General features: G+C 36.4%; 1 protein-coding gene and 1 long non-coding RNA gene across 2 annotated transcripts in view; one reads left to right on the top strand and one right to left on the bottom strand.

The window, feature by feature from the left end:
- Positions 1 to 283: 283 nt before the first annotated feature.
- Positions 284 to 8,948, top strand: LOC144967698 (uncharacterized). Its single transcript, XM_078905239.1, has 4 exons — positions 284 to 676; positions 3,030 to 3,273; positions 4,453 to 4,545; positions 5,883 to 8,948. The coding sequence occupies exons 3-4, from the start codon at positions 4,455 to 4,457 to the stop codon at positions 6,092 to 6,094; spliced, it is 303 nt and encodes a 100-aa protein (XP_078761365.1). The 5' UTR covers positions 284 to 676; positions 3,030 to 3,273; positions 4,453 to 4,454; the 3' UTR covers positions 6,095 to 8,948.
- The window catches only part of LOC144967699 (uncharacterized), a 10,580-nt gene continuing 1,120 nt past the window's right edge, over positions 3,786 to 13,245 (bottom strand). The window contains exons 1-3 of the long non-coding RNA XR_013644452.1: positions 12,930 to 13,245; positions 8,996 to 9,255; positions 3,786 to 8,558 (exon numbers count right to left, since the gene is read on the bottom strand). The exon at positions 12,930 to 13,245 is cut by the window's right edge and continues 1,120 nt beyond it. This is a non-coding gene — a long non-coding RNA (uncharacterized LOC144967699). The remainder of the gene's footprint in view (positions 8,559 to 8,995; positions 9,256 to 12,929) is intronic.

The following is a 13,245-nucleotide window of genomic DNA, read 5'->3' as shown; positions in this document are numbered from 1 at the left end:
TGTAATCAATAAGTGTAGGGTAAACGGTATAAGGCAAGTGAATAAAAGAAAGGAAGGGAAGGATAGACTGAGAGTCGTGGGAAGAGAAATGTAATGATGGAAAACGTTGGTGTGGTGAAAATTAATGCTAAGATGAAAAGAGTAAGGGGGGGGGGGGGGTGAGGGAGGGGCTGCTAAATAGAGGTAGACCGGAAGGAGGAGAAAAAGAGAAAAGTGATGGTGATTATAGTGCAATGTTAGATAATACTAAATCCACTCCTGGGCCCGTTCTAATGAACACGGACTAACTTTAGTAATTTACTAGTCTAGTAAATGACTAGCTAGTCTTTAGCCCAAGCTTAGTAAGTGTCTAAAAAAAATCGGATTCAATGAGCATTATTTAGTCTCGGACTAGCTGGGCTTTAGCCTAGAAATGGGCGTGGCTAGTCCTGACCTATCCCTTGACTCTATCGGTTATTTTGTGCTGCTGTTTGGGTTCTTCTGACGCAAAAGATTTAATCAGCGCTTCATCCGCTTTCGTTTTGTTTAGATTCTATTTCCTTTTGAAATTCATTGACGAAAATGGAGCTCAACAAGAGAAAAACTATAACTTTTCAAACCCTGAAACTGCAGCCCTCCTGGAAAATACAATTATGTCGAGATTGCAGCACTCCGTAACAGTGCGAAAAAAAGAGAAGTACATATATTTTTTCTTTGTCACTAATGAAATGAAATAAAAATAGGCTATAGCACGGTCACTGACATTGGCATCTGTAGGACTGTAGACTGTAGGCTAATACAACACCTCAAACATTTGTCAGTCCATATCTTTGCTTTTATGAGGTCTATTTTCATTATGAAAAGTTCAAAGTGAACAACTAAATGACGCCGATTCAGTGGTGTATTTGGTCTATCATGAAATGAAATAAAAATAGGCTACAGCACGGTCACTGACACTGGGCATCTGTAGGCTGTAGGACTGTAGACTGTAGGCTAATACACCACCTCAAACATTTGTCAGTCCATATCTTTGCTTTTATGAGGTCTATTTTCATTTTGAAAAGTTCAAAGTGAACAACTAAATGACGCCGATTCAGTGGTGTATTTGGTTTATCTTCATGTGAATAAATATTTTATTATTGACTTTTCCAAAATTCCAATAGGTCATTCATTTGTATGTCTTGATCTATTTTTCCTTGATTTCAGCTGTCTCAGCTCAAACTATACTTTTCTTTCTCAATAAATAATTAATTTTCTGTTTGCAATGTATTACAGAGATGATTTACCACATGTAAAAATTTCAAAGTTGTATCTGAAGCTGTTTCTGAATTATACTTGATTATGCATTGGGATGCTGTGCTTTCGTCACATTTTTTTTCCTATTAAGCTATATAGAGATTTTCCTCCACATTAACGGTCATAACTTTTTAACCAGTTGAGATTTGAGATAGAGCGATACTTTTTTCACTCTAGTTAATGTTTCACTCCCCTTTATTTTTCTACGCTAAATTAATACCCATAGCCACTATTTTGAAAAATTCTTGCAAGTGCCTACTGTAGGTCCCTGTCACTCACAATGTTGCTTTGTATACCTCGTGTTTATCTACTTCCTATCTCCCTGCTCTGCTCTCTGATCCACCCTTTTACTACTTGGCAAGAACAGGCAAGGTGGCAACCCGGTCTCGGGTTTCTATAAAAAAAAAAAGAAAATTAATGAAAAAAACCCAAAAAAAACAGGTTGGCATGTTCAATGAAAATTTTAAAGCATCATAATAGCCGACATGGCACCCATAAATTATCAATAAACAATATAAATAGATGTACTGTAGTGCGGAGGTTAGGCAATAAATTTCACCCTTCCTCTTTGCCCCTACTAAGTGGGGCTTTGTTGTCTTGTAGTATGACACTTGCATTTGGACCCGTAGGCCCAAGATTCAAGTCCCTCCCTGAGTGGTTCAAAGTCGAGTCATTGGAAAAGGCTCCTTATTGAGTAATTGGCCATTAAAAGTAATGACTGTCGGGGAAAAGTTGTGATATTGCGGTGTTGCTATTGGCTTGGAGCCCCTTACAGAGCTTTGAGCATGTTTAGCAGTATACAATCTAGCATCTGTGTCAGTTGCCACAAAAAATGACAAAAGTTTTAAGCTTTCAACTCACTTGAATATTTAGAACAAGTCAACCAGAAAAATTCGAAATGAAGTGGAAGTGAAAATAAACTTCTTTCTAAAAGTAAAAGGTTGTTTTTTTTCTTTTTAAAAAAAATTCCCAAGCGGTGTCTTTATTTATTCTTTTTTTTTTTTTCAGTGCAAAAAATAACAGAAAATCGCTAATGCGTCAAAAGTTATAACTGCAACAAACGTAAATGCTAGGATAATGCTCTTTATATATGCTCAATTTTTTTTTTTTTTTGTCTTTTAGCAAATATTTTTTAAAAATTAATTATAAATGAAATCTACCACAACATTATCATATTAAAAAAATTATGAAATTTTGAAAAATTAGGAGACTAATTTAATGCTGTACTGGTTTAGGGCAAGCCGTTTACGGGTTTGGGGCATGAGCATACATATTTGGGGTGAGGGGGTTTGGTATCTATTTTCGGTTTTTAAGCAAGGTTAACTGATAATACCTCATATGTATTTACATCAAACTAACAAAAGATGTCAAATAATTGCAGTTAGAGCTGTTGGAATTTGAGGTATTGAAAAGCATACAGATTTAGGGCGACCTACCCGAGTACATTTGATAAGCAAGAAATAAATCTTCACCCTCTCCAGTCAGACCCTACAAATATTTAATGATAAAATGCCAATTTAAGAGGTATGACTGATAATAATCTACACTCAAAAGCATGACATTTTTATGCAAATAATTTAAAGGATACAGACTAATTATACGAGTAAAGTTTGCTACAACCATAATAATAAATAAAGATTTTATGGCAACAAAAAGCAATCAATAGAACTGATTCCAGTGCAAAATGAATGTCCTCAACAATCTCATTACATAATCGTTGATTTACATATTTTTTTCTCCTTTTTCATTTTCAGGTTTGGGAAAAGATCAGAATGAGAATCAATGCGGAATTCTCAAAAACCGTTCGGTGATGGAGCTAAAAAAAAAAATTCAAGGACACGAAAAGAATAGTCCAAAGTCATGTTGATTATGTAAAGCAGACTGGAGGGGGAAACCAGGACCCTCTTCAATCTTTACAACTGAACTGAACAAGTACTGAACAAGTACCGGTACTCGTCATTATTGGCGAGTGTAGTAACATTGTTGATGGTATTCAAGGTAAATTTCTGCAATTATAATAGTTCCATACATTGTTCTGTATACAAATGTAAAAGGCTGTCATCTAGGCATTCCATGAATAAAGTAGTAGTAGTAGCATATGGCTACACCTCCAAATTTATTTCGTCAACCCAGCTTCTAAAGTCTTCCTCCACCCTAAGGACGGTTTCATAGCCACCTTCAAGTTTAGTGACTGGACAGTGGAGGACGATGTGATCGCTGGTCTCTGGGGCTGCCTGACATGAATACAGATAGTACCTTACAATATTTTAAACAAGTAATTTGTACTATGTATGCATGCATCTTTTGTGATCGTCTAATATTGACATCCTTACAATTGCCTATGCACTGATTCATTTTTCTCTAACATAACTATCCTCTTTTGGTAGTTAAGTCTCAAAAGTATATCACCTCTATTGCATACCTAACAACTGCCTCTGGGACACGTTTCCTCTTGATTTTTTATCAATTTTAAAAACATTTAAAGAATAAATGAAGACTGAAGTCGAGTATCAAAACAAGATTTTTCACATTTAATAATTCAATGGTAGTTAAAATCTTGAAATTTACTTTACACCATCAATCCTGAAGTAGCTGACAAAATTATATGAATATTTCAAATTTGAAATAAGTGATGGAGCAAGAGCTTTTGTGTCATAAGGGATTGCCATGTATTTTTTATCACAAATCGTCAAAGTGGCATCACGCAACATTGTATTGAAATTCCACTTTGGAGTTGGGTCCTGTAAAGATTTATTTTGTTTCATTTAGTGTTTTATTTAGGGCAAGCCAATGGCACAGCGAGTTATCATGCTTGCATATGAATCAAAGTGTCATGGGTTCAATTCCCAGCAGATTTGTTATTTCTGGGATTCATGGGTCTCAAGATCAGAAGATAAGATTACACTTGGATGCATTTCATGGTTAAAAAAAAAAAAGAGCCAGAGACCGGTAATTATATGATGCAAATTTTACATTAAAAATCAATTGATATCGTATCATATTAAAATTGATATAAATAGAATTAAAATCATTATAATTTCATAACAATTCACCTTTAAAAAAAAACACCACTGTGTTCCTCCTCATTAAGTTTGTAATGGGTAATCTGGACTTGAAGTGCAACTTGTGAATTCTATACTTCATTTAATTCAAATTTATCAACAATTTTCTTTACAGTAATGGGCACTGAGAGTTTGGTTCCGAATCCCAGTCCAGCCAGAAATATTATTGACATATCTGACTGTAATCTTGGAGATTACACCATAATCAGTAAGCATAATTCTTTTGCTACAAAGTCATTAAATTATTAATAAAATTTCACCCGAAAGACTAAAGAAAATTTTTTTAAAATGAGCTTTTGTATATAGCAATAAACACAAAACGTGCTCAAAGCGCTTTACAAGGGGTCCCTGACCAACAGCAACATTTAGAACGGGACATGACGTCTGTTAGGCGATATTACAATTTTTCGGACAGAGACAACACTGTTAACGGCCAGGTACTCATTTTACACCTGAGTACGGTGAGAGAATGTGAGTAAAGAGTCTTTTCCAAGGACTCAACTATGCGCCGAGCGAGGCTCAGGGCCAGGACCTTCCGATCCGAAAACGAGTGTCATACCACAAGACCACATAGCCACTAACAGTGTATTTAACATTTACAACAGTACTGAAAGGACTATCACGGCTAGCAAGTTGGTCAAAATGGGGGACATTGAAGTGACAGTGGGACTACGAAGTATAACATAAGTGTGGTTGTGTGATTTTGTTTAATCAACATTCTTTATTTGTTTGTTTTTAATGGTTTTACGGCGCTTGCAACACATTAAGGTCATATCAGTGCCAGTAAAAAGGAAGAAAATGGGATAGCAAAATGTTCTAGAATTATAAATCCTCTTCTGTTTTTAATTGCTTGCGACATATTTAGGTCATTTCAGCACCAGTAAAAAGGATGCAAATGGATAGTCATGCAATTCTAGATTAACAATTCAAAGCACTAATAAGTAAAACAAAAAGGGAATGGTTCTTATATGGAATGGATGTAGATTCCAAGAGCATGCCATCGGTGTACTTAGTTTGAAGTCACCTAAAAGTGTCGTCCAGGCACAAGCACAGGTCCCCATTAAGAGGAACACACTCAAATGCTTACTTATCACATATTACATATGTAAAAAAAAATACTGGTTCCCCCTGAGAGAAAAATACTCAAACAAAAAGATGATTTACAAGGAAATAAAACAAAAATGCATACTGTTGCTGAGTCCATTGTTTTCTCAAATATATTTATATTAACACTTTTAAGCACTGACAAACAGTTTATAAGGATTTGTTTAAAAAGTGGGATGTAGTTCTAAAATCATCTTAATTAAATGGCCAGCATTTCATGTTGCTTAAGGAGATAACATTGTTCAAAAGTTTTTATCATTCCAAATTCTGACTTTGACCTGAAGACTATGTGGGATCAGAGAAGTTTCAAAATGAAATGACGTTTTTGATTTCAGCACCACTTGATTTCATAATGTGGCCAGTTTCATAATTCACAGATATAAACATGTTTTGTTTCAATGCAGTGACAAAGATGTTCTAAAGATTTTTTTTCCTCCACAGCTTCAACACTAGCCAGACAGATGGACATGAATGAGATTAATGAAATCAGTTTTGTTGATTGCTCTGTGGTGGAGTCAGTAGTTTTAGTAGATGATTTGTCAAATCACTTTCAAGAGGAGACAACAGAAACTCTTCCCCATACACCAGAGGAGTGGAATGCCTCAGATGGCATCAGCCAAAAATTACGACAAGCTGGCCCCAAGAGGAGATGACAGATCACTGACAATCCATTAGTGGATCAATGGCTGCAGTCGGAAATACTCCATTATAAAAAAAACCCAACTCCATTGTTGAACAAAATACCATAAAAATTGAATACATGAAATTTAAGATGAGGCATCTTAATTATGACACTACTTATAATTAAATTACTCTTTTTATATGTTTTGATATTATAGCTGTCATCTGCATTTTTTGCCAAATTGGGACCTAAAATTTGCCCAAAAAACCCCCAAAATTTGCCAAGAAATTTGCCAAAAAGACCAAAATTTGCCAAAAAATTTGCCGAGGAGAACTAAGCGTTTCAGTAAAAATTAACACGCGATACAGAAAACAAAAATTTATAAAAGACAATTTATTACATTTAAGGAGGCTACATTTATTAATTTACACAATGTAAAGCGATTTATGCGCCCAAACTCTTAGACAATCACACACACACACACACAAACAAACGTACACTTTCAGTCAGACTCATCAAAGGCCTAGTTTTCTTTTACTACTCAAAAAAAGAGGCATCGATAAACTTATTGTAGTAAAGGAAAACTAGTCCTTTGATGTTGTTTTCTGTGAGTCTACGCCCTCTGGAAGACAAGACAAGATTGTAAAGAGAAAAACTTCGCTCAGCATCAGCTGACGAGCATGTTGAGAAGGCAAATCGGGATGCCAATGCAGCGAGAGCTAGAACATAATCTGCCACAGACTTCCAAAATAGGGTCAGATGTATAATTCCAGTATCAGACTCTTTCACAGCACTGGGCCCCAGTTTCTCAATATACCTCGTGAACTCATGCTGAGGAATATCACAAAAATTTGGAATTGCAGTGTATGCAGATACACTGCAAGCATGAGATCATTATCCGTAGAGAGTAGCTTCCCTTGGTTTGGGCCCTGGCAAAGCTGCAACATTTCTCAAGTTTCGCACTTTCTTTTTCGTTATTTTGTTTTCGCTTCTTTTTTTTTCCCAAAATTTGCCACGCGATTTGCCAATTTTCCCAAAATTTGCCACGATTTGCCAATTTTGGGAAATTTGCGGATCGCCCTGACTTGCGGCCGCAAAAAATGCAGATGACAGTTATAGGAAATTAATTCATGTATGAAAATCACAGCTGGGAGCGTTCACAAATGACATCATCATTTAGTTTCTATCCATGACCCAATTGGTTTCTAATGTCTTGAATTTGAATATTAATTCAATCACATGTATTTTGAGTCAATTTTAAAAATGGTTTAAAGCAATCCATGGAGACATGTTGCAATACATTTGTCCATAGTGTAGAAAAAATTGGCCTCATAGTATCTTAGAAAATCGCAGTTAAAACCTGTCTTATGAATTGTCTTAAACCATTTTTTAAAAATGGTTCTTGAGATTTTCTAATTGTTATTTAGAGGGGTTTTAGTCCTGTATTTATCTCAATCTGTACTTTTGATAGAGCTGATATGTTTTTGTTAAAATTTACTTAAAATCGCATGCATGCAGTGTTTAAAGGCCTTTTTTACTACAATCACTCCATTGTTCCTTATGTTATTGGTAGAACAAATCCTCTGGAATAAATACAGATTGTTATTTTGGCCTATTGTCACAAACTTGTACAGTGGCATGGCGATTTAAGACCCTTATCACAAATGTGACTTGGGACTATCCTGGGCTTTGGCTAAGCGGCTGGTATAATGATTTATACAAAAGGTCTTACAATACGTAATTGTCTTATGACAATAGGGCAGTTAAAATTTGATTGCTCAACTCAGGATTTTGATGACCTTAAAAAAATAAAATTTTAATGCCCCTTTATTTTCTGTTTGATAACCGACTCAGGCATGAGAATTCTTGTTCAGTTTTCCAATTTATATCAGACACATTCCAGAAAAAATTACAGTGAATGCACTTTAATACTTCCTGCAAAACAGGTTTGTTTTTGTTTTTAAGGGTTTTACAGCACTTGCAACACATCAGCGCCAGTAAAAAGGAGTAAAATGGGATAGTCAAAGAGTACTAGATGCCTGATAGGCGACTTGTAGTTATATGATATAGAAATTTGTTTCCATATGACCAGCTGGAACAATAATTAAAACAGCGTGACATTTATGTAGCTCATCACAACAAGAATACTGCACACAGTATACTTGCAGAGTGATGTACTACATTAATGATTATATTTATTTCCTGATTAGAGAGGTTCAACGATATTTCTAAAAGCACTATTAATCAAAGTCAGCCTGGCTGCCTTGCCAGCAGCAAGACGTTCTGTTCAGATGCTCCTTCCTGAGTCCCAATAGGAGAAAAGTTATGATTGCTGTCATCATCATCATTACGGTTGTTTTCTTCCATGGGTAGGCCAGCATCAACAGCAAAGTTGTGGAGCCAAAAACACATAAATAACCTTGCAGGCTCTGTCAGGCGTCATTCTGAGCTCGTCATGGAGACAATTCCATCTTCTTTTAACCACTCCAATGACTCTGTTGAAATGACAATAATTGCTTGTACTTGTACATGTACACTTAAAACCAATTAAAATTAAATGGACCTCTCTCTCTCTCTCTCTCTCTCTCTCTCTCTCTCTCTCTCTCTCTCTCTCTCTCTCTCTCTCTCTCTCTTATTTGTTTTTTTTTTTGTGTTTTTTTTTTCTCAGTCCTTTAATTAGAATTAGAAGGGAAAGAATTATAATGGTTAATCTGAGTTCTTCAAAAAAAAAAAATGTAATGTTTATACTAGCATGACAATGACAGTATGATTACAACTATTTTTTTGGTTAATTTTCTTTTATTTTCATTGATCATTTGCAAATTGTATTGTTAAAGTGGATATAAAAATAAACCTGAAATATTAAATTTCAAAAATTATCAAAATGTTATTGTTTCCTGGAGGGTGGGATTATATGATTGGTAAAACTCACCTTTCAATCGTGCATTTTGTGATACGATGGGTGGTGTTAAATGCCTCTTCTCCTCTATTTTGGGGGTTTTGGTATTGGGGTCATTAGCCAATTTCTTAACATATAACGACTGTCTCCAAGGATCACACCATCCAAAGCCCTGCGATGTGGATCCTCAAATGCAAAGAATAGCCCAGATTTCCTAAAAAAATTGCATCATGCACTGAACCAGGCCACTTTGGAACCAAGTTTGTAACTTATAAAATTGCATCAGAGACGACCTAAAAATGGGAGAAGGAAAATTTTGCATATAATAAAACCTGTAATAAAATCTAAATCAGGAAGTGTAGTCAACTTACGTACAGTACAGCTCGCGCACAATGGCCTCTTATAAAATAATAAAATTCCTTTTATTCATCCCATAGGAGAAATGTGTCTCAGGGTCTGTTCCAAGGGAAGAATGGAATAACCCAGGCGTCAGGGAATGGAGATGGGATGAGGGTGGGGGAGTAATAGTCATTGGGTGACCTTTTAACAACCATGTACTTTGTGTAACATACCATGACGACTCAACAAAAGGCTAGTGGGTGGGAGGCAAGTGACTGACTGATCAATATGTTGATAGTCCTATGCCTAATAAAGCGAATGATGTGTGACAACTGACTGATTGAGTAACTGTGCCTGATGAAAACTGATTGGGTAATGAGCTTTTATGTGAAGCCTGATGATGTCTTTTCTTATCACTGGGATGGTACTTTACTATTACAAGTTTTGAAGAGCATTTAGTAGTGGTAGTGACTGCCAGTAGTGGGGTTAGAATGGATGGAGGCAGAGGAGAGGGGAACAGAGGAATAAACCATTGACTTGTTCCAACTTGCCCCTTTTTCTGATGTAATGTAAGTGGTAGGAGGGGGGGGGGGGATAGTGATAGTCGGAGGGGTTGTGATTCTGTAGCTAAGTCTGTCAGATCTCATGAAAGTACTTTGTGATAGACTACCTTCCTATTCAAAGGGTAGCAAGCAATTGTTATTGTCTGTTTCATGCCATAGAAACCGGGATAAACCCTGGCTCCTTGGGCTTCATGCCTCTGAAGGACTGCTATTCATTAAATTATTTTTTTTTTTCATTTCAATATTTAAAGATATTTAAACAGGTCTTTGATGTGAAGTTGGTCCCTCTAGCTCAATTATTAGGGTATTCGCTTAACATGCTAAGGGCAAAGTAGAGATTTTTATTTGACCCCACTGACCACCCAGGAATGATGGGGCGGGTAATCTGTATTTGTTAGATCTGGTGGAAAGTTCTTTACAATAAACCTGTGTCCTATCCAAGGGGTAGCAAGCAATTACTATTGTCTGTTTCACACTAAAGAAACATAGATAAACTCCCGCTACACCAGCCTTGCAGCTCTGAAGGAGTGAAGGAAGAACTATTTGATCCGATTACTTTCAGCATGATGTCTTTGTGCAGATGTGGTCTAGTGGTATGACACTCGCTTTCGGATCGGAAGGTCCTGGGTTCGAGCCTCGCGCTCGGCACATAGTTGAGTCCTTGGAAAAGGCTCTTTACTCACATTCTCTCACTGTACTCATGTGTAAAATGAGTACCTGGCTGTTAGCAGAGGTGCCTTTGTCCGAAAAATTGTAATATCGCCTAACAGGCGCTTGTCTCGTCCTACATGTTAAATGTTGCTGTTGACCAGTGTCCCCTTGTAAAGCGCTTTGAGCACATTTAGTGGATATTGCGCTATGTAAAGCTAAATTTTAATAATTAAAAAAAAAAATGTCATTGTACTTGACGCTTGTGCCTCACCAGTATGGTCTTTGCTTCGTACCCAAAAGATACCTAGTTCGAATATACACCATGGCATGTGGCCATCAACAAGCCACCTCTCCCTAGCTCAATTTGCAGCGCTGTGCTGCGGGTGACACCGGAGTTATTCCAGTATTCCCATTGAATAAACCCTAAGACAAATTTCCGCATGAGGACTATTAAAGGGAAATTTATAATTATTATTTACTTTATTGGGAGAAGGTTCCTGTATCACATCATTCATTTAATGACGTAGCCAACTAGTAGCAAATCATGGCATGTGGCATTGAAATTAGAATGAATGGCGAAGTGATAAGAATAAGTAAGAGAGGTGTCAATTATGCGAAATGACAATGGAGTGTGTGAGTGCCTGTGTGTATGCATGTGTATCATATTGTACACAAACGTAACTGTCAATGTAACAGTAAATTTTCGGTGGTCGAAATAACAGGGCGCATTAAAATAAAACCTTGAATTAACCAAATCCTTTTTTACATTGGCTAGGTGAAATTAGTTCAAGTAAGGAATGGAATGACAACTAAAAATAATAATGAAAAAATTTGGGATATTCGAATGAGTTCAAGTTCAAGGAAACTGTACTCGAATGTATTACTTTCACTTTTTAAAGTCTATCCAGTGAAATATTTTATTTAAATTGACCGTCGACAACATCTTTGTAATGTGTATTTGAAGTGAAATTTTAAAAACACGACACAAGTTTTGAAACAACATATTACGATTTTTTAACAGCTTTGGTATAACCGCAAGAGAGGATTTTTACTTGATTCATACTAAATTAAATTGAGCTTTATATAGCGCAATATCCATTAAATGTGCTCAAAGCGCTTTACAACAGTTCCCTGGTCAACAGCAACATTTAACATGTAGGACGGGACATGACGCCTGTCAGGCGATATTACAATTTTTCGGACAAAGACAACACTGTTAACGGCCAGGTACTCATTTTACACCTGAGTACGGTGAGAGAATTTGAGTAAAGAGTCTTTTCCAAGGACTCAACTATGCGCCGAGCACGAGGCTCGAACCCAGGACCTTCCGATCCGATATTTTTCTTTTCTTTTTTTGTTTGTATTTCTTGTAATGTTTCGAATGGCTCTGATTTCTGCTTCGTATTGAAATAGTGTCATAGTTTGTATTTTACTCTCGCATCTATTATAATATTATAACGGTAAATCTCATCATTTAAGCTGGGATGAAATAAACTAATTTTCCTTAAGCCTTAAGGCAACGTGCACTAATTTGCAGGTCTGATAACCCAATACATCATGAGCTCATTGTTATAATGAAAATCTCAAAAAAAATTACACAAAATAATGTCCAGTGCAACAATGTTAAACGAGGCCCATATTGCATTCGGATGTCAGACCAGCATATATGCTTATAAAGATAACATTCCCTTTTTTCATCCAATGGGGAAATTTGTCTGTCTTTAGGGTCTATTCCAAGGGAACACTGGAATAACCCAGACATCAGCCGAAGTGCAGTGCCGCAAATGGAACTAGGACGAGATGGATTGCTCAAGGCCGCACAGTACAACGGGTGATCAAACTAATTACCTTTTGGGTACAAAGCAAAGACCATACTGCTGAGCCACGCTGCCCCATCGCCTCGAGTGAAAAATCCTATTTTAAAGATTGATTCTCCTCAGCAATTTGTCAGTCCAACTGTACAATTTTTTTTCTTCAATTCTAAACTGGTTTTGCTAATGAAAAATGTTCCCTTTCAAAAATATTACAATTACAGTGAAAATAATCTCTGACAAGAGCTCGAAAATTGGTTAAAGGAATGCAAAATTCAATAGTGCCAGAGAGCGGTGAAAAAATTTCCATTCCATGTCATACCAGTAACAGTCATAGTGGTTTGTGTGTGATGATTAGAGAAATCTACCAACACTAACACTTAGTTTGACTAGAAGAAGAGGAGGAGGAAGAAGTGGGAGAAGAAGATGAACATGATGATGTTGATGAAGAAGGACGAGGAGGTGTGAAGATGAAGGAGAAGAAGAAGAAGAAGTCTTGGCACCGATTTTGGGTTGGATGCATGAGAATATAAGAAAACTTCTCTTTAAAGATTAGTCTAGTATCAGATTAGAATTAAAATTAAAATGAATACAGATACTAACCTTTCCTCCAGAGAAGACGATCAAGGTCGTCTTTTACAAGATCACAAATTATAAAAATGTGTTCACGATGAAAACGGAAATGTTCGTATATTTCATCGTCGTTAAACGAATCGATGGGATTAAGTCTGACCCGAAACACCCTCTCCCGTTGAATCAGTGTTCTCTGACGAATTTGAAACAGCACAGCTGCCGCCATTTTCATGTGTTGACAGTTGTTTTGGCAGTACTGTCAATGACAGTGTCATAGTCATAGTCATACGAATCACCTCATGTGATCGAGAGTAACTTCGCATTGTTTTGCTTGGCACAAAAATAA

The sequence above is a fragment of the Berghia stephanieae genome, chromosome 3 (assembly GCF_034508935.2).
Source record: "Berghia stephanieae isolate SIO BIC M18660-M18661 chromosome 3, UCSD_Bste_1.3, whole genome shotgun sequence".
Lineage (NCBI taxonomy): Eukaryota > Metazoa > Mollusca > Gastropoda > Nudibranchia > Aeolidiidae > Berghia > Berghia stephanieae.
Note: the sequence above shows the minus strand (reverse complement) of the source record. Positions and strands in the feature narration are given on the sequence as shown.